Here is a 22,626-nt window from a genome sequence, read left to right on the forward strand (position 1 = left end):
GAAGGAAGAAAATTCCAGGTGGAGAAGGGGACTGAGGCAAAACCCTCAGGGTGGGAAATGGTGATTTCTTTTGGACTGAAATAGCAGAGAATCCAGTTTGGGGAATGTTTGAGGGGTAAAGAGGGGATCAAGAGAAGTTAAGTAGGGAGGTCCCCCTGAGGAGTTAGTCTTGAGCCAGGGAATCCCTGCGTAGGAGTCAAAGCTGGGCCTTTTGAAGTTCCAGGCTGTGGTGAGGAGGAAAGGTTGGGAGAAGGGATCTGAGCTAGGGAGACCTGGTACCTCTTATTACGGAATGAGAGCCTGGGCAAGGCAAGCCAGGTGAGAATGGAAAGAGACATATAGGATGCCAGTATGTAATTAGCTACTACAACGCACCAGGTGCCAGAGATACACAAAGGATGCAGTAATTTACCTTGAGGAGGCCCTTCCCCCTCCTTCTGTGCTACCTTCAAAGTGTCAGTGGTCCAGGAAAAAGTCTCTCCTTTGGTACTCTTCTTATATTAGGACAGTAAAAATTATAGCGGTTCCCTTTTGGACATTTTAAGCCTAAGCAATAGTAATAATGACCAGACCCTTAAACTTCATTGCCACCTTAGGAAGTAGGTACTATTAGTGTCCCCATTTTACAGTTAACGAAACTTAGGCACAAAGAAGCAAAGTAACTTGTAACAGATCAAATTTGTCCCAATAAGTGAAGAGAACCAAGCTGTGAATCTAGACTACCTGGCTCCAAGGTCCATGATGCTGTCAATCACTATTCTCCAGGGCTTCCAAGATGGGGTTGCAGAGGAGAGATTCAGTGAGGTTACTGAGCTGAGCAGGTTCTTTAGGCAAGGACAAGTGAACTCACCTGTATTAGATATTCACCAAGTGTACTTTGCATTCCTCAGCTCATGTTAAATCCCACCCTTACAAACTGGTCAAAACACCTGGAGAGAGGTGCTCAAAGTCACTTGAGTTGAATAAGTGTCAGAACTCCCAACTAACTAGCCAGAAAAGGGACTATGAGTGGTGGAAGTATCAGGGCTTGTTTTGTTGTGAAAGGTGGTGGAGAGTGGGCAATGCCCATGAAGGTTGCTGGGCCTACATGCCAGTCAACAGCATGGCTTGAGTAGAGCTCTGCAATGGCCTATCCTAGAGGCCTTTAGGAGGTCACGAGGCTAGCCTTGCCCCATTTTGCAAATAGTGTAGCTGAATGGATGGTGCAACTGAATGCATGTGGGTGGGTCAACAGAGGAGTGGATCTCTTCTCAGACTTTAATACCACAGCAAATAAAACACCATCCTTTGAGGTTCATGCCTATACCCTCCATATCTGCTGAATTTTGTAAGACCATATACCATAGAAGAATGGGTATTTACAGAAGAGACACCAAGGAGAAACAGGTTGGAAGCAGCAAGGAAAAGCTTGCTTTTCCTTTGATATTCCTTTTATATTACACAGTAAAAATTATGGAGTTCCCTTTCTGACATTTTAAGCCTAACCAATAGTAATAAATGAGCAGACTCTTAAACTTCACTGCCACCTTATGAGGTAGGTATTATTAGTATCCCCATTTTACAGATAAACTTAGGCACAAAGAAGCAAAGTAACTTGTAACAGATCAAAATGGTTCCAAAAGTTATATTACCTCAATTATTAGAGGTGGCTTTAACAAGTTGGGGCATAAAAACAGGTGGGAAGAAGTCCTTTTCTGGCATAAGGAATCAGTATGAACCATCACAGAGGTAAGGAATTACATCTAATATGTCAAAGACAGGCTGTGGAAGTCAAGGCTGGCACATTAACTTGACAAGGTATTGGGCATAGTTCATCTGGTTGGTAAAACACTTACCTGGCTTCCCCTTAAGATGTATAGCGCTATCCCAGTAATTGCAGCAGACACTGTTAATGGCTTATTTCCTAGTCTTTCCTGCAGCTAAGGCTGGCTACATGATGATCTGACAGGTGAGATCGGCAGGGGGTTTCTGTAAAGCCTTTCTCCTGATAGCTTCACACCATGGTTGGCTGCCCTTGCCTTCTTCTTACTAACTTCAATATAGACATGATGCTGGAACATCTTGTGACCAAGGAGACAACAGACCAAATACTAAGAATAGTGTATAAAAGAGAATCCCTGATGGCATCTTGAGCACCAGAATCAAGGCCAGCAGCTGCCTACTTTCTGACTTCTCAAGTGATAGAAAACAACAAATAAAAAACCCACTTTGAATATATTATTGACCCAATGTTTGCTACTTGCAGTAAATGTCTTATTTATGGAATCTGGCCTGCCTGCCTGCCATTCACAGCTATTCTTGCTTTCTCATAAACAAACTAGTAAGCAGGGAAAGTTCTAATTTCTTGAAATTTCTCCAAAGATTAATTGGCCTCAAACAATTCATGAAGTCTGCAGATTCACTCTCCAGAAAACGCACTGTGCACTCACTCTCCAGAGAAGCAACTCTGCTGTCATCCTGTGTCTCTGAGTAGGTCTCACACTGCTGTGGCTGGTCTGGGGTTTGAGAAAGCAGAGGTTGTAGACTTAGACCAACACCAGTGCAACTTATGAGTCCTACTTATCTCAGCTGGAAAGGGAATATGCATCAAGTGTCCCAGAGAAGCTCTTTCACCTTTGCTTTCTGTATCTTGGGAAGTAACTACTCTGTGTAAAAAACAACTGCAGTGTGGCAATGAACAAGAGAGCCCCTATGCATATCCATCCCGTGTTTAAGTGGAGGAAGAAATTCTCCTCTTATGAGTCATCTGTGGGCAATGTCTAGTTAAATCACAAATACTCAGTTCAGGTATATATCACTATCTAAACTCTCACTGTTTGATTTCAGCAACAGAATAAATTCAGATACATTGGAAGTTCTCTGAACACTTGCCCTTGTCACTCTGAAACTGAGGAAACTCGTAGATTCAGCTAGCATGTTACACTTAACAGAACTTGGCTTCCAAATTGTGGTAATGAAGAGATTTAGTTAATGAAGGATACTCCTTTATGGCAAGCTTTGATGAATTTACCAAATACTATCTTAACTACAGGATTACCTAAGTTTTTGGAAGAAAGTCTGTGCAGTAGGTTTTTTTTTTAAGTTGATTTTTCTAACCTGTAGGCAAATTCTGGAAATGTCAGTCCCACAACACATACCTCTCTCTTGGGAAGAAGTTCTTAAATTCTTGTTTGCATTTGCAAACTAACAAGACTAACTCCCTACTAACAGACTCCAGGACCAGTGCTTCTGCCTAAGGGTATTGGACCCGGGACAAGATAAATGTACTGAACCATGTTTGTCTTTATTTGTAATTTTCAAGCAAACGGCTCCCATCAGATCCGTCAACTCTTCTTAACCTGGTTTTAGCAGGTTAAGACTGGTTTTAGCAGGTTAATGACTCCTATATGAGTCATTGTTCATTTTATGGTCCTTCTAGTCATAACTAGGCATAAGACACATAAACTCCTACCTGCCCCCCCCCCACATTAGCTTCTGGATTGGTTACTCATGTATGCTGATGTTTTATTCTCTCTTATAAACAAGTTTTACAACTTTAACACTAAATTTTAGATACCAAAATACTATAACAGTTGCAAGAAAGACAAAATTTATTATACAAGACTATTCTTATTAGATCATGTTTTAATCGCCTATGACAAAGATACATCACATTATGTCTCAAAATTAACAGCCTGGCAAAGCTTAAAGAAAAATGGCTGAAAGTCTGTGGACACTTAACTTTGAATAGGCTTCTGGCAAAAAAGTGTGAGTTAGGACCATCTCAAAATTATATCTTCAGAACTAGCACCCTTTACCAGCTGTGTTTTATTCATTTTGCTGTGATGCAACTTAAAAAGGCCAATAAAAATTTCCCTGGGTCTCAGTTGACAGTTTTCCAAAATCAAAATATCACTTTCTCTGCACAGTGGTGAAAGCTGGCATTTGGATGGGCTGGATTGGATGGACAGGTTGAAACACTGGCTTCTTTCTCATTTCAGAGAGTGTTTTCACTGCAGGGAGCAGCTGATTCCTTTTGATGATCTGTAAGGCCAGCTGGGTATTACCTATAAAAACATTTCCCATTAAAACAAAAGCACGAAATACCACCACACACAGAGCAAGTCATCAGAATCTTAGCAAGGGAAGGAAAAGATGATCTAGAAGATTCATGGTCTGTAATGTTGGCTGTACACTGGAATCACATACTGCCTATATCCCATCCCCAGAAATTTTTATTTAAGTTATCTGGGATGTGACCTGGGCAATGGGATTTTTAAAAGCTCTCCAGTGCTTCTAATGTACAGCCCAGTTTGAGAAATTGTATAGAAGTAGGCTGCATGTAAGCAGAATACTGTGGGATTCAGGACAATACAGTAACCCTGAGCTTGTCTTCAGGAGGAAAAGGCCCGCTGGGTACTTAATGTCCCTTCTTCATCTTTAAATAGCGAGTAGCCTTGATAAGGGCTCCCAAGGTCAACAAGGAGGCATACCTTAGAACTCTTAATATTTGTGTCCCTTCTAATTTCTCCCATTCACATCTCTTTCCTACTTCATACCATTTCTTATTTGGGCCTATAGTCTTTTTTCTATTAAGCCACATGCTGGATGTCATCCATGCCCCAGAGCTGTGAACTGGATTTAGGTATGGATAAAGGTATTTCAGCAAGAAGTGGTTTACTGTAGAACTCATAAACAACAACTGGGCTCAAAACACTACAATGTACAACTTAAAAACAACATTCTGACTCAGGTTCACATTAGAGTTATTTGGTAGCCTGAGAGAAAAGTTAATTAGTAGTTATTAATTATAATTAAGTGTCAGAAATTAGCCGTTCTGTGTTTCCAGGATAAAAGGAAATATGCTTAACTTGCAAGAAGTAGGAATTTACAAGATACCAAGAACTTTTTATCTACATTTTTGGTTAGAAGACTCTTCAAAGGAGGCAAAATTTAAATTTCAAAGGAAAACAGACACTAAAAGTCTTGGGGTTTTTGAAAGGATACAGTCCTAAGCAGAGAGAATTACTTACCATTCTGCAGTTCAAGGTAGACTGCCAGCAAGATGGCTTCAGGTGGTACCTCTTTGGGATGGATCATGGAAGCTGCCTTTGTTCAAAACAGAAAGATACCCATGAAAAACCATCAGCTTTTAAGGTACAAATTCCAAGTAACAACAACAACAACAATAACAACAAAAAATCATCAGCCTTCCAACAACAAGGGAGCAAACTTACTTAAATTCATTCCCACATGAATTCCTTCCTAGGGCCTACCTATAGTTCTACTTTGATGGCACTCAGCTCCCTTTGTTTTGAACCCTACCAATTAAGCTAGACATGAAATTCTTAGTTAAATAATTCAACATTTATTTTCCCTTGCCTAATCCATAATGAGTTCTTAACACAGTAAACTTTTTCTTTCCTCTTAGTTTTTGAGTTCTTTTATATCTGATGACTATATTTAGTTTTGGTTTTGAGATGGGGGAATGGATATCCCTGATTCTACACTCCAGTCATCTATCCAGGTCTGCTGGTGGCTCTTCACCACAGATACTGCTGTATTTACATCCAAATCTGCGTACCCCATTTTATTTTCCTAGGTAATATCTTAGTATTGTAAGTTGCAACTTGCCAATGTCGGAAGTAAGAATTCAAACTTATAAGACTGATAATACAGAAAAAATGTACCATGTAGCACATTTGATTTCCCCATTCTTAAGGAATGAACCATAATACAATTTGGTCAAATAAAATAATTTGTTTAGACTTCATGCTGCCCTTTCATAGATCAGACTAAGAACAACAGCATCAGTAAGTAGTTTCTTTCTGATCCCGTCACGAGGAAAGGAAGCCTGGCTGGCTCTGGTCAAAGGTACTGAGATTGTAGGTTTATTTCCTCTGTCTTTGGGTTGCAATCTTTTCTCCACTTTACTATCAACTATTTTCCCATACAGTTTCATGCACCTGTTGCTTCCACACTGCTCTGACTCTTTCTTTAATCTAATCACAAAGCACCTAAAATACGTACTTCCACAAATATTTAATGACCAGGAGCAGGTATGGATATAGGACAGGTATTTACCGTGACAATAAACAATCACACAAATAATAACAACCCAACAAATTTACCCAAACAATAGGGAGCGAGACAAGTGAATGTGCTGTGAATACATACGGACAGAGAGATGATTTTTTTTCAGAGAGTTTTCAGATAACAAGGCCTGCCTTAGTCTTAGCAGGGCAGATATTTGATAGGCAGAAAAAGGTAGGAAATGGTATTTGCAGGCAAAGGTGTGAATGCGGGAGATGTCTAAAGGACCAGAAACTTGCCCAGCATCAGTTCCTGGCAGCAATGGGAGAAAATCTATACTAGTGGGGATTTCTCATAAAGAACACATGCTCCTAAGAAGTTTGTCATGAATGATGTGGGAGGCTTTTATCCTTTTCACTACATCACTGGGGTATAACAATTTAGATCAGAAAAATCTAGACCTTGCTTTACATAGGTAAAATTGTCTTTACACCATCTTGTGAACATTAAAATCCCCATTTTCCCTTCCAACTGAATAGTAAACATAGGTCATTTACTGTTCTTTGCATTGACCACAAAGTCTGCAGCTTTTAATAAAATATAAGAATTCACGGCAACAACTTTATGAGATTTAATGGCATTTTGCTTACTGGCTGTTCAGAATGGTTAGTGGTGGTCAGGCAACCTCGGAAACATCTATTCGGAGCCCTTTCCAACTCTTCACACATCATTGTTCTGCCCTCCCAGGCAGAGAGGGCCTCCCAATTAACAAAGGTCCAGCCATTGGATTAACCTAAAAACCAAGGACCAAAACAAAACCCCCTTCAGACCCCGAACCAGGCCTGACCCCATCTGTCTCTTCAGTGTGGCAGCCATCATGGCCACCTGCTGTATGAGAACCTGAGATGGACTGTACACACTGTAACTCTGGATCAAAAGCCTTTTTTTTTTGCAATAATTGAGGTCTGTGGACACTTTTATTAGGGCTGTTAAACACTCTGGCCTTGCCACTGAGAACACTGAAACATTTTAACTCTCATCCATTTAACTTGTATGAGAGCAGTGAACAGGTAGGTTTTCCTGTTGGTTCCTGGATGAGTTCATTACTTAATTTTTCTTATTTTGGGTCAGAAATGCTGACCCAGATACTGCTAAATTGAATGACAGTTACTTTCCACATAGCAAGCTTCATCACTTCTAGGCATAACAAGGAGATCTTCATAGGTGGAAATTTCTGGAAGCCACTATGTCTCCTCAGATTAGGTTTAATTTCCATTTCAATTACTCTGGCAAGCATGTGGGATGTGGGCTCACTCACATGCTGCCAGTGAATATACCATCTGGCACAAACTTTATGTACTGGAAACTTTAGAATTCTGCAATACACTATGAACTTGCAATTTCCCTCTTAGGAAGGCCACTGGGATAGGATTGTACCTTGTCTGTTTCTGTACAGTCTTTTTCCTATAGCTTAGGTGCTCAACAAATTAGCTACTGAATGAATAACATTTTGAGGAAATGCCCCTTTCCAATTTCGTGAAATCCTGCTGGGGCTGCGAACTATAGTACCACTCCCCTATTACAGGTATGTATCTCTACCCACGAATGGTCCCGGGATGGGCAGGTTACCCAGAGAGGCCCAATAGAATCTTTCTTAAGACTTGATGGTGGGAGAAAGAAGGTCCTTCTTTGGAATTTTAAATTGTCTTATTTATTTTTGGGTGCATGGGCCAGAAATTGAACCCAAGAGAGCATTCTACCACTGAACCACCTGTGTACCCCTTCCTCTTTGGAATTTTGGAAGTGAAATAATATAACCATGAAGCTCCAACAGCCAAATTTCCTGCTAGTGGAGATCTTGCTGGAATCTGCCCTGATACATCTCAGTAATATTAACTATTAAATTCCCTTTGTGTTTAAGCTAGTCTAAGATAAGTTTCTGCTATTTGCCAGAAAAGTTCCACCTGACCCTTAAAGAAACAATCAGCAAGGTACAGAAAGATTTCTGTAAGGGTGGTCATGGTTGCATTAAAAAACCCCAAACATTTAAAAAAAAAGAATGAGGGAAGGAAAAGAAGGGGGAGGGGTGAGAAGGGAAGGAGAAAGGACCAAAATATCCAACTTTGGTTAAGTTATAATTCATGCTCAACAGTGAAGAAAATATATCAGCTATCACCTGTGATGTGGATAAATGTTCACTACACACTAAGAAAAACAAGCAAGCTATCAAAAGTATTTTCTTCTTGGGAAAAAATAAATCAACATTACTACAAATGTATTTGGGAAAAAACTTGGAAGGATACACAACAAACTGTAAACAATGATTATCTCTGAAAGTGCTGGTGAAGGAGGTTTGTGTTAGTTTCAGGATTTTGGTGTTGATAGCATGTGTATTTGATCTTAAGTTTTTGGCACTCAGCATGAATTAGAATTAGGGGGAAAAAAACTCAATCAATAAAAGTCTTTTGGTACATACTGCATTGAAATGTGTCCAACTTTGTAAGGATACTCACTGGCAGCGTTGACAAAGCTACACAGACATGTTATCCCATCATATTTAACCTTATTGATAATTAGGACTGATCATCTGGTGGTCTTAAGTATTGACCATACCTAATGCCATGTTAATGCCTGTGCCTTCTGTTTTTCCAAGCCTGGGCCAATCTGAAGTCAAGAGTTATACTTCTCTGTTAACTGAATTATTGGGAGATGCATCATTTCATTAGAATTCAGAGATTTATTTTCGTGACGTATTACCAGTACTTCCTTTAGAGCTTTTCTGGTACCAGATTTTTAAAGCCTGTCTTTCTGAAGAATGGTTTTTTTTGAAGGACGTTTTTTAATTTAACTTTTTGAATAGATTCAAATGATTCAAAATTTAAAAGCCCAAGAGTATCCAATGAGACGTCTCTCATCCTAGTCCTCTAGTTACACAGTATTCACCCTGCCACCCTTGCAACCAATGTTAGCAGTTAATGGTGTATCCTTTCAAAGATCTTTTATGCACATGTGATTATATAGAAACTGCTCCACACCTTGCTCTTTTCATTTGTCTTGGGTATCTTTCATAGAGTTTAGAGCTGCACTGTGTTCAACTGTATGGATATACCATAATTTATTTAAGAGTCACTTATTTAGATGATTTCCATTATTTTGTCTAAATAGCTTAATTTATTAAAATCATCAGGAAAATCTCTCCACTAAGTGTCTAGCTTCATTTCCAACACTGTTTAGTTCTTTTTACTTTGCAAGAATATTTTTAAACTTGGAATGGTAATATTCCAATACTAAACAAACTAATCAAAAGCTTTAAGCAAAATAACAAAAACCACAAATTCAAACCCTTTGCTGGTTGCTTTCAAAGGTTCAGCATCACCCCCTCTGGCCTCACCTGGTGGAGACACTTGCGGGCTTTGTCATATTCACTCCTCAGGCAGTAGGCACTGCCGAGGTTGAACAGCATCACAGTCCTGGCAGAGTTGACGGAACTTGGATAGCACTGAGGGGCTCGCTTCCCAGCTTGGGAAAAAGAGCATTGATAGGTTGAAGGGGCAAAGCCAAGGGCAAGGGAACAACCTAACCCACCCACCTCTAGAGGCTGCTCAAAATAAAGCACAGCACTACTACTCAGGCAGACAGATACAGGACACAAAAGGCTCCAATCTAAATTTTGGGGAGGCAGGTTAAGCTACTTAAGTATTTACTATGAACTTACAAACTTCTTACTTACAGGATTCCATTGGTTCATTTTCACCTTTGTCTGATCCTACAAAGACATGAAAAATAAATCTGAGGGGGTGAGGCAAAGCATATTTCTAAAAACAATTTTCTTTATGAAGTGGATATCAAATAACAAAGCAAGCTGTCACAATGTTTACTTTGTTTATAGTGGGGTTCTATTAAAAGATGGCAAAATGCCACTCCAAACTGCTATAGGCTTGAGAAATAACCTTTTTAATAAAGTATTACTTCTCTAAAACCTTAGACATGATGTAAAACGGACTTTTTCTCATATAGTTGTATATTTATTAACATGATCATTTTTAGAACATCTGCATCACTCAGAAAAGGAAATTAAGAGAGAAAAGGAAAAAAAAAAACCATACATCCCATACCCTTTACCCCTGTCCCTCTCATTGACCGCTAGTAGTACTGCAATCTGCCTAATTTTTTTATCTCTTACACACACCTCATTATTTATTTGGTCCTTATTTTTAATTTATCTGTCCATAGCCTGGATAAAGGAAGCACCAGCCACATTTTCACTTTTGTGAAAACAATGTTTTCACAATCACAGTCAAAATGCAAAAGCCACATAGTTATACAATTCTCTTCAAAAATCAAGGCTACTGGAATACAGTTCAACAGTTTCAGTTACTTCCCTTTAGCCACTCCAATACACTATAAACTAAAAAGGGATATCTATATAATGCAAGAATAGTCTCCAGGATAACCTCTCGACTCTGAAATCTCTCAGCCACTGAAACTTGGTCTCATTTCTTTCTTCTCCCTTTTGGACAGGAACACTTTCTTAAAACTGACTTTTTAATGCAATATTTTTACTCTCCTCTGGATTGTGGAATCATTCCAAAGACAACAGTATTAGAACCAAAATGAATTGTCTTAACACTACCAGCTTTTCAAAAGTGAGAACTTAGACCATGTGATAGTCAATTCCCAGATGTACTTAGCAAACAATTAATACAAAGTAAGTACAGCCCAAAACATGGAGAGCTGAAAACTTCCTTCCCTTTACGATTATGCTCTTAAATTTCCACACATCCTGAATTATTACAGGAAGACAGTGGAAATGGTGTCCAGTTTTAATCAAATGTGCCCTCATTAACCTTGGTCCTGCTCATTTGAAGAGATCCCTAAAGAGACATCAGTGACATTCTCCGGGTTTAAGTGAGTAATGGCATCAGATATTCTGTCCAGAGAGATGAGGGCTTCTGCAGCATATAAATGGCCTAAAAACCTAAAATGAAAAAAAGAGATTCCAAACTGAAAAGTGCAGCATCACAAAAATACTAAGTATAATAATAATATCACATATTTCAAGTCTTTGAATTGACATCTAAATTTATTTAGGTGACACGGATCAATTAAGAATCACTTCAATTTTCTCTCTTTAAAAATACCTTAAAACATGCAAAAATAATTTTATATTGCCTAGGTGGAACAAATTACATGTTAAGAAAGTTCAAAATTGACAAGGCTATCCTATTCTACTTATATAAAGAATAATATTAACATAATGAAGGGATTAATGTTCTAAGGTGAGAATTAAGTTTTGGGACAACCCATTGTGAGGACATCAAAATCAGATTCCTCCTATCTCCAATGCTTAATAGTCATAAGGCACCAGAGACCAAATTTAGGTTGGGTCAACCTTACTTCCATTCCAAAGGTTTCCCGTTTTTACACCACTGACCCTAAGACTAGACTCACATCCTCCATGCTTACCATAGCCTGCTTCTTCCAATCTCTTTCTCTGATCATCCGATTAGTTTTTTATTAATTTTGACTGATCAACTTTTCAAAATTAAAACAGGCTTAAACAGAATACAATACCCCCATTGTCAAAATCTGAATGACATTTTCTGCCTAGGAATAAAACAAACTAAACTAAACTTTTATAGTTTTCAAGCTCTCCACAATTTGGATCCACTTTCCTATACCCAAGCAATATTTCCACTTCTCCAGGGATTCCTCTGTTCTCATCAGACAGTCTACTGGCAGGGAATACCCAATGCTCCCCAGTGGCCTTGCCTTCTTGGGTTCAAAGCCTGGTCTCAACTCCCTATGTCAATATACTACCCCTCCTTTTATTTACTTATTTATTTAATTTTATTTTTTATTATGTCATATAGTTGTTTTGAACATTTTAAAACATTTTTTTTATATGGGCAAGCTCTGGTAATCAAACCCTGGTCTCCAGCATGGTAGGTGAGAATTCTGCCACTGAGCAAGAGGTGCCTGCCCAAAACATTTTTTTTATTGTGAAACATAACATATATGTAAAAGAGTGATAAATTTCAAAGTACCACAAGTAGTTATAGAGCAAATTTCAAAGTATGGTATAGGTTACACTTCTACAATTTCAGTTATTTCCTTCTAGCTGTTCTAACATACTACCTATCCCTCCTTTTAAAGGACCCAGTCAGGTCTCACCTCTTACTAGCCTCCCCTAGCTGAGTTTATCCACATGGATCCTGAGTCCTCTAATCTTAAACTCTCTACAATTTTACCACTTCCTGACATTGAGTATAACAATCATATAAGACATCTTTATTAAGAAATTTTTTTCTTCTAACTAGCAGGGGCTGCAATGACCTTTTATTTTGTCTTCCCATCAAAGCCGTGATGAGATGATATTTTAAAAAAAATCAGAAACTTCAAGTACATTTTGAAATAAGATATTTTAAAAATTTCATTAAAACTATTAACCATAAGCCAATAATCATTACAAAAAACAAATATAAGCACAAATTCAGAGTTATTTCAAATTGCTTTCTGTGAATTTAATTAAAAAATTTTTTTTAAGCAAATGAAATGTCTTTGTAATACATAAAGCAAAGAAATGTTTACCCTGGTGCATGGAAAGCAGCAAGTTTCAGGACAAAAGCCGCTGTGGTATATAAGTAGCCAAATTTAGAAAGACCTGCTTTCCCTCGCTGGGAAGAAAGACAAGTGACTTGATGTTAATTAAGGAACCAATGCTCAGGATAGGATGGTTGTAAGAATTTTTTTAAAATTCCAGATATGGCCAATCCCTCAGAAGTTAGCTAAGAAACTATGTAACCTAGGAATTTTGTTTGTTTGACTTTCAGAAGGAAGAAATTATAAATGGTTGACAAATGAAGTTAAACCCCCTCGAGCAAATGCCAAATAAATAATCCACTTGAGACTATTTGAGAATGGTGCTCATAATAACCAAAGGATTAAAAAATAAGGGTCTTCTCGAGGACTCACCTTATCTGAGGGCATAAATGATAATATGCTCCAGTCAGATCGAGCAGTGGACATTAGAGTTCAAGGTTTCTGCCTCCTAATGCTCAATATAGTGAATCCATTTCCAGTAATCATTGAGGTGCAACAAGTGAAAAAAATTTCACTACCAAAACATGAGTTAAGACATTCATTAATCACTTTCTTTTCCTACAATACATAAATTCCACTGCGGAAAGAGTATCAAAGAAGCAACTCACACCACAAACTAACTGAAAATATCCACTAAAACAACCAACAAGGGACATGTCGGGCAAGTCACACTTACTTAAGAGAACCTGACAGCTTGGGCTGCTGAAGTAGTTTATCTGCATGATTCAATGCCATAAGGTTATCACCCAAAGCAAGAGCCACATAAGCACTGCAGGCAAGTATGGAGCACCTAGAACACAAAGGGAAGGGAATGAAAACCCAGGTTACAGAATTGACATTGGTTCTATTTGCTAAATTGGAAAAACTCTCCAATTATAGTTGTGACAACCTAAACACCAGGAAAGAAGAGAAGAAGCCACAATACTATTGGTACAAATTAGAATGATATACAAAACTAGTACCTGAAAGAACGGTTTAGCTATTTATATAACTTTTTAATTTCCACCCAATTTATCCCCAAAATAATCATGTGGAGTTACAGTATATAATTTCTCCTGTAAAAAACACTGTTGAAGTCAATGGCATAGTGAGAACATACTTCCATAGAACATTTAATATCCTGCAAATTACACTAGAGAGGCAGATTTTTTTCTTTCTACATACATATACAGTTTTGCTAGGAAATAAAATTAATAAAAACCCATTTAATTTAGCTTACTGTATAGTGTTCTTCCTCTGACTATATAAGCAAGAATATCAAGCGTAACAAAAAATTCCATTCACATAAGTATTATTCTTCTAAATAAATATTCAAGGACAAAAGCCAAGTTGAATAAACACATATGGAGATAAAATTTGTAACAATGATTTTGCTAATTTGGGTTGGAAACTCAAATTTGTTTGGTTTTCTACTTAAAGAGCAGCTCATTTAAAAGGTCTGGCTAAAGACTTGATGTGAATAGATCATTTGAATGTTAAACAACTGCTCCAGAAAGCAATCTTAAAATAAACCCCTGTCAAATAAAAATGAGGTCTGAATGGCTGGCCACAAAAGACCTGACTCAAATACAGCATTTGAGTTATGTTTACAAATTACAATACATATGTATACCATTCACTGATCTAGGTCATAACTTCAATTTAAGGAAGAATGTAACCACCATATCACTACAGTTTTCTAATACTCTAAAATCCTCTTAGTAGAAATGGTCCTTCTACCAAAAGCACAGCTGGCCAAATTCAAAAGTAGTCTGCTGTTTCTCTTCACTGGTTGCTGGAATCTCACAAAATTATCCACTAAAGGAAAAGAAGCCCCTCAACACAAGGAAAGTAGCCTGGTTCTGGAGAAGGCGCAAAGGAAATAGAGTATATGGCCTTAGGCTATAATGGGAACACTTAAAGACTTTCTAATGCAATTCCTTGTTTGATCAATGTAGAATGTAAGAACCAAAGTGATTAAATACATTCTTTAGTCTGTGTTTAGAGTCAGAACTAACATTGACACTGTGGACTCCCAATCTACTGGTTTCACCATCCTATCCATTGCTCCTCTGTGAATTTCCAAAACCTCTCTAAAAATCAAATATAAAGAAAAAGTCACATTATTTTTTCTTTTGTGCATACATGTCATAGGCACTCTCACCTGTACTTTTAAAAAGAAGAAAGCAAACCTCAAACCAAACATTACAAGTTTATACTTAGTTACCAAGTATATAATTTTAAATCTGATCCCTATTCATGAAAAAGTAATCTGAGTGCATGTAAGTAGTGCCACTTCCAAGGGGATTTTCTTGACAAGACTGCAATATCACTAAGTGTCCGTGAGCTGGCCTCACATGCAAGACTGCCCCTTGACCACAGACCCTGGGGGGAGCCTTCCCTTTGGTGGAAAACTCAGGGGACGAGAGCAGAGAGACAGACACTGGCTAGTTATGTCTGGTTTTCAAAAAGCACTTCAGTGGTTAGTGCTGCATCGAGAAATTAAGGTGACAATTTCTTCTTGTGCTTTATTTGGAGCTTTAATTTTAAAGCAGCAATGAACATAAATGTTCATTTAAGAGGTATACTTAGTACCTACCTTGTGCCAGGTTTGTATTGCTTATGAAGAAAAAATAAAGACTTTTAAAAAGGCTGAGTCTTCAGAAGTCCAAGAAAACCATCAGCCTAAGGTCTCTATGGAAGACAGTAAAAACTTTAATATCCATTTGCATCTGTGACCTTCCCAAATGTCAGTATACAACAAACTCAAATGCCAAAGCCTGCATCTCGTGTTTCCTATACAAAGACTAGAGCAATTTCTCATCATCTATGGCAGATATTTATTAGATACTTGCTGAAGACCATAGCTTTCAACATTTTAAATTTACTTCCTCACGTACCCAGCTCACCATCTTTTTGAAGAAGCAGACTCTTTTTCACTTCCCCCGGTCAGGGGAATCTTCCTGCAGGCTCTATGTCTTAGAGTCTAGGATAAGACCCACCTCAAGCAGGCTTGCTGGGAAAAGCCAACCCTGGCCTCTCCCGACAGTAGGTGGGCTATTACTGCTCCAGCCTACTGTCAAGCCCACTTTGGGTCCAGAAATCAGTCATGTGATTTGCAGCAGGATTCCATTCCTCAAGAGGCCCAAACTATAATTATGTAGAACGAAAAAATCCATTTTCTTCCATTTTTATCTCTTTTGCCATAAGATACCACATCAAATCACAATAGGATAAAAGATTCTAATAATAAAATAATATCTATATAGAAATACTGACATATGTGAATGTAGAACTTGGGGCTTTCTAGTCAAGAGCCATAGGGATTAAGCAGGTTTTATTGCCTGAAAAGCAAATCAATATTTATGCTCCCCCTTCTCTTGATGCCTTCCTTACAATCCACCTTAACTCACCTCAAATCACCTTCTAACTCATCCTCCTTTCCCTCTTAGAAAACAACACTCCACTCTGCATAATTTCTGCAGAAATCAACACTAAATATATACACAAGTTTATCTATTAAGCCCCTGTTGAAATCACTTTATTCTTGATAGCTGCTGCTTAAAATATTGACCCCCTCCCCTGACCCCCCAACTTCTTCCTTGAGTCACTGTCCAATCTGCTTTACCAACCACTCAGTGGATATGACAGTTCATCAGACTGGAAGAAATACACCTCAAGGGAAGAGACACACTAGCTTCTCCCCACCCCCACCCCTACCCCCCATAGAGGATCTGACAAAACCCCACATTATGCCCTTGGTGTGCTCAAGTAGTTTCACATCCACAGAATGTGAACCCTTGGAAGAGAAGAGAGAAAAAAAAGAAAAAGAAAGGAAAAAAAATTTTTTTTTCTTAAAACATCAAATTATATCATCAAAGCTATGCAAGAATGAACGTTAAAATTTATCAAGCCACATAGCTTATGAGTTAATAAATCTGAAATATGTGAAATAGTTTAAAACTTGTTGTTGAAGGAAAATAGATATACAAAGCAATCTCATAGCAAACATAATTTATAAAACCTGCCTCAAAAATGCAATAATGTTATTCTTATCCAACAAACTGTATATGGTAGATTTTAAATTAAAATTTTTTTCAAGCTATTTCCATCTATCACAATTCAGAAAACATTAAACTTGCCAACTTTCAACTCTTAGTAAAAATTTAAATTAAACTTTAAATCATTTTTCACTGCATGCCTCTACAAACATTTTGTTTTCTCATATCAGTTCTGTGCAAACAGAATCTTACTGATAATCACCTCAAATCCAACATAAACAGAAGCTGAAAACCTTTTCCTCTCTTAACCAAATCTAGCATCCCGAAGAACTCAGTCCTACCCCACGCAGCAAATAAAATGCATAACTGGTCACAGGGACAGAGCATTTTAAATGTGCACAGGACCTTAAAGATCACCCAACTCAATTATTTTGACAGAAGAGGAAAGGAAGGCCCAGAGAAGTTAAATGATTTGTCCAAGGTCAACAGTGGCCCCATGGGGTTCCATGGACTGGTAACTCCTGAAGAATTAACCCTGACCTGTGGTCAATCTGATCACAAGTTCATCTATGGACTCCTCAGAAGCAAATGTGAATCATGCCCAGGTGAACACAAACCGCTAATAATGTCAAAGAAATGTCACAGAGGTAGGTTTTTCCCTTGGTAGAGTGTACAGCTCCCCCAGTTTCAGTGATAACGACATTTAGTCATAAGACTGAAATGGGGGGCTGGGTCTCCATTACTCCAAGAGTAATATGAAATTCAAAAGATTATCTACAATAATCCTATTGTAGGTAAGTCTTATGAGCTATAATAGCATTACTGGACTAAAACTAAAAGGAATATGATTCCTTGAATACACTAAAAATGTTATATAAATTTCCTTTTACCCATTCAGGGACTATTATTTTTAAAAATGACAAATTCCATTAAAATTTAATTTTTATTCATATGCTTTCTGTATATTTTAATTTCTATCTCAGACAATTCCCATGGTGTATCCAACATTATTTTCTACTCTCTTCCATTTCTGTTATACTCTTTTCAGGATCTCCATCTCAGTTTTAGAAAATAAAAGTTCAGCTAATATCACAATCTCAGAATGAATAGCAAAAATGCCCTTTAATGAGTAATATATAAAGACTTAGCACATACCACAACAATTATTAATTGCCATGTGACACTGAAAATGTTAATGTGACTAATTCTTCAAACTAATTTCTTGACTATTAATAAGATTATCAAATACAAAATGAATTTGGATCTTTACCTCATATCACACATAAAAATGAACTCATAATGGATCAAAGACCTAAATATAAGAGCTAAAGCTATAAAACTAATGGAAGAAAACAGTGATTTCTAAATCTTTATTATCTTGGATTTGGCAAAGGATTAAAAATATGACAGCAAAGTACAAAGTATCTATTTACCAAATGATGGTTTTAGAGTCTTTCCAGTTTTTGGTCTTCATGAGTGGAGCTATTATGAAATACTACTGTGGACAAACTTCCATTTTTCTCCTTTAAAAAATACATACATTAATCTGATATACATCAAAATGACAAACAGCCATATCCTATAAGGGCTAAATTGTAAAACTCATAGTATTTACTTATTTCAAGACCAAAGAAAGAATATTTCTTTCCCTAACTGAAACTCATAGTACTGCACAGCTCTGAGTGGTTTAGGAACTGAAGCAATAATATAATGGTGTCATTATATATTTAGCTTTTCCTGGCCCATCATATTATTACATCTAACGTAATCCAAGCCCCACAATTAAGTGGTTTAATTGATTTCTGAAACACTTTCCTGATTTTGTTTAAATTTATGAGAGTATTTTTTTGAAAGCTTCTTTGATTCTTAAATAGAATCCAACAATTGCTTCCTATGTCATCTGCATTCTGAAAACTTCTAATTTGGTTAAAATAATAAATTTTTTAGAATCATCTTCATTTATGTACAAATGAAAAAAATGAAATACTCAAGAGCCTGTGACCCCTTATCATATGAGGTGGCTGTTAAATCAGTCATGATAATTTACTGCATAGTTAGTTATGTTAGAAGTAGGAAATAGGGCTTTGCATTGATGTCTTGGGTATTATCGAGTACAAGGGGTCAAATATAAAAGTCCATAGAAACTAAACTATACACTAGTTACACATTTTCAATTCGAGTTAGAAATATATGAAATCTCTAACAATTCTATAATTTGAACACAGGACCAATGTGCTTAGTCTCCTTTCATGGAAGACAGGATGCTCTTGCTCTTGTCACAGAACTGTCTTTTAACATACCCAATCACATTGTGAGTTTTTAATAGCTTTGAAATTTGTGATACAAATCTTTCACGATTCCTTCCCTGCTCCATTTGTCTCTGCATTATCATTACTACTATCTTCCACAGCAATTCTTTTTTATTATAAATCTATCCTAAGGCTCCTTCCATCTTGTTTTACTTTTTTTCTTCCAACTGGTCCATAAGAAAAAAAGGTTAATATATACCACTGAACAATCTTTGCCTCACTTTATGATGATGAACCCCCTTTACCCCTTTCCATAAAAATAGGGAAGTAATTTTATTTGCAGACTCCTTTCTCTTTAATGCCATTCTCAGATGATAAGGTTAAATTCACAACTCTGCAGCTGTTCAACCACTGTGGAATAATACCGTTTTTAAATTGCATGCATAAATAAAACAATCTTAAGGTTAGTATTCGATCAAAGAAAGGTATAAAAATTAAATCAAGTTTGAAAACTGTTTCAAATACTTTCATCATTAAAGATGCCCCTTAAAACCGTACCTAATGACATTCACTGCAGCATTATCTGTAACAGCAAAGACTGAAAATATACTAAACAGCTGTTTAGATGGATAGATATCTGGACTCTTTTCATCGATATAAAGCACTGTTAACTATGTCATATCCACATAATGCAATCCTACACTCACATTACAGAGAACAAACAGAGCAGTGTAATGATATGCAACAACTTTAAAAAAAATTTATTAATTAAAAAAAATTAACAAATGAACAAAAACATTAATATATGATCATTCTGTTCTACATATACAATTAGTAATTCACAATATCATCACATAGTTGCATATTCATCATTTCTTAGAATATCTGCATCAGTTCAGAAAAAGAAATAAAACGAAAACAGAAAAAAAGATTATACATACCATACCCCTTATCCCTCGCTTTCACTGATCACTAGCATTTCAAACTAAATTTATTTTAACATTTGTTCCCCCTATTTGTTTTTATTCCATATGTTCTACTCGTCTGTTGACAAGGCAAATAAAAGGAGCATCAGACACAAGGTTTTCACAATCACACAGTCACACTGTGAAAGCTATATCATTATTTAATCATCATCTAGAAACACAGCTACTGGAACACAGCTCTACATTTTCAGGCAGTTCCCTCCAGCCTCTCCACTACATCTTGAATAACAAGGTGATATCTACTTCATGTGTAAGAATAACTTCCAGGATAACCTCTGGACTCTGTTTGGAATCTCTCAGCCATTGACACTTTGTCTCATTTCACTCTTCCTCCATTTGGTCGAGAAGGTTTGACATGCACCAACTTTAAAATTTTTGTTTTTAAAATTTTTTAGAGATATCTTCACGCGTCATACAGTCCATACAAAGTATATAATCAAGGGCTCACAATATTGTCACATAGTTGTGTACTCATTACCATGATCATTTTTAAAGTATTTGCATCATGCAGAAAAAGAAATAAAAAGAAAAAACATACATCACATAACCCCTAACCCTCCCTCTCTCGGACCACTAATATTATCATCTACGCAATTTTTAAAAATATCTACCCCTCCATTATTTATTTATTTTTCCTTATTTTTTTTACTCATCTGTCCATACCCTAGATAAAGGGAATATCAGCTACAAGATTTTCACAATCACACGGTCATATTATAAAATCCATATAGTTATTCAAAAACTTTCAAGAATCAAGGCTACTGGACCGCAGTTCAATATTTTCAGGTACTTCCCTCTAGCCATTTCAATAACCCACAAACTAAAAAGGAATATCTATATAATACGGAATGAATAATCTCCAGGATAATTCTCAACACTGTTTGAAATCTCTCAGCCACTGAAACTTTATTTTGTCTCATTTCTCTCTTCCCCTTTTTGGTCAACAAGGCTTTTTCAAACCCAAGATGCCATGAGGCTCATACCCAGAAATCACGTAGAGACATACTCTTCAACGGAAAACTAAAATACAGAGACAGAGGAGTGGAGACCATGTAATGGTTTGCGTAAAAAAAACCACCATACAAATAAATGTTGGTATAGGAATTAGAACTCCCACTGCAAGGACATACAACTTGGTTAGTGACTGCCCCTCAGGAAAAGAGAAGGAAATGGAGGACCGGGACAGGATAGGATTTACTTAACACTGTATAACCTCTTGCACTCTGCCATTTTTATCATACATAATATCCTATTAAAATTAGACGAACTCAGATAAAAATAAAATGCAGGTGGATTTCATAATATAAACATCTCTAGAAAACATTAGGCATGTTGAGGGAAACACTTTTTGGCAAGTTGAACCCATTTTCCCAAAAATTTCCTCACCAAACTTTTCCATCCCCAATCCTCCCAAGCTTATTTCATACCAAACCCAGTTTAGTGTTACTTAATCTGCTTTGTTTTTATACATTTCTACTCAGGAGAAAAAGCCAGCACAGTGAGGTAATTTTATACGTCAGAATTTGAATGCTTTTTAAAAGCATTCAATTTTATTTCACTCAACAGCAACATTCTTCCTGTGTATATTTTGCTTATGCCATTCTTTCACTGGTAATTTGTCACAGTACTTTTATTTTTTGCTATCTTATAACCGATATATAACAAATAAGAATTCAGGGAATTTTAACAAAACTGAAGACAACATAAAAAACAAAGCTTTAAAAAACCAAAACATAACTTTTAAAACCTTTAATACCAATTCCTCATTTCTAATTAGACTTGAGATGAGTCATATTTAAGGGAAAGATTTTCCTGTATATAGCCACAGCGTTAATTCTTTCTTCCCAACAATAGGATACAGAGGGTACTACTGCTTAAGTGGGAATTTATGGTATACTTTGACAGAAATAAAATACAGAGTGAAAAAAAAAAAAAGTCAGGGCCAATATGCTTTTTTGCTGTTTTGTTGAGGAGGTGCTGGCTGCAATGTCCTGAACATGAAGTTCTGACAAAGCATGATCAGAAAAGGGTTTATCTGCAGACATTCTTTCCTCCAAAGTCCGAAAGTATGAAGGAGGGGCACTAATAATATTAATGAAATAGCTTTATTTTTTAAAAGCCATGGAAAAAAACATATCCAAGAAAAAAAAGAAATTATTTTTCTGATTATTCCACCATTCAGGGACAAGCACTACAAAGGTTTTGATATAGATCCTTCCAGACTATTTTATGCGTATAGAAATAAAACATGTATTATTTTATTTAAATGGAGACCTGAACTGTTTAGACATAAAATCTTAGCGTTTTATAGCTGTCTATTACATGTTTTACTTTGAAGGAGTTGACTGAATTTAACCAAATCAACTATACGATGAAAAATTTTACAAAGTAAGGACAGATCCCTATATCTTATTGTTTATATAAATAAATTCTAGCTGAAACAAATTAAAATCACTTATTTTGATAATGTAACAGAAACTGCTAAAATAAAACATATAGCTTTTCTTGTATTTAGGAAAAAAGTTTGTATTTCTAACATTCTCAAGAAAAAAAAAGCAGCAAAAGAAACATTTAGCTTATGAACATACTATTACATTGAGACCCACTCAAGAATTCTTGAAAAGTCCCAATTTTATATTAATGGGCTAAAAAAAAGATGGGTGCCTCCAAAAGAGGCAGAAATAATACGAAGATGCAATGGTCAAAAACATGCCAAATTATTAAAAGATAAATTACAGGTTCAATAAAGTCACTTAATCTCAAGTAAGATAAATACAAAGAAAACCACATTTTGAC

The 22,626-nt window shown here is 36.6% G+C and overlaps 1 protein-coding gene across 10 annotated transcripts in view; it reads right to left on the reverse strand.

Annotated features, from left to right (window-relative positions):
* Nucleotides 1-3,546: 3,546 nt before the first annotated feature.
* CNOT10 (CCR4-NOT transcription complex subunit 10) overlaps nucleotides 3,547-22,626 on the reverse strand; it is an 89,806-nt gene continuing 70,726 nt past the window's right edge. For 4 of the 10 annotated variants that reach the window (XM_077129907.1, XM_077129906.1, XM_077129909.1 and 1 more), the window contains 6 exons: nucleotides 13,292-13,405; nucleotides 10,860-10,990; nucleotides 9,743-9,778; nucleotides 9,404-9,531; nucleotides 5,013-5,088; nucleotides 3,552-4,046 (listed from right to left, as the gene is read on the reverse strand). In XM_077129907.1, the coding sequence (XP_076986022.1) occupies nucleotides 3,892-4,046; nucleotides 5,013-5,088; nucleotides 9,404-9,531; nucleotides 9,743-9,778; nucleotides 10,860-10,990; nucleotides 13,292-13,405 (640 nt within the window). In that variant the 3' untranslated portion in view covers nucleotides 3,552-3,891. Of the gene's footprint in view, nucleotides 4,047-5,012; nucleotides 5,089-6,662; nucleotides 6,806-9,403; nucleotides 9,532-9,742; nucleotides 9,779-10,859; nucleotides 10,991-13,291; nucleotides 13,406-22,626 lie in introns of all 10 variants that reach the window. The other 6 variants (XM_077129905.1, XM_077129902.1, XM_077129901.1 and 3 more) reach the window with 4 other exon arrangements.

Source organism: Tamandua tetradactyla, chromosome 15 (assembly GCF_023851605.1).
Source record: "Tamandua tetradactyla isolate mTamTet1 chromosome 15, mTamTet1.pri, whole genome shotgun sequence".
In the NCBI taxonomy this organism is placed as follows: domain Eukaryota; kingdom Metazoa; phylum Chordata; class Mammalia; order Pilosa; family Myrmecophagidae; genus Tamandua; species Tamandua tetradactyla.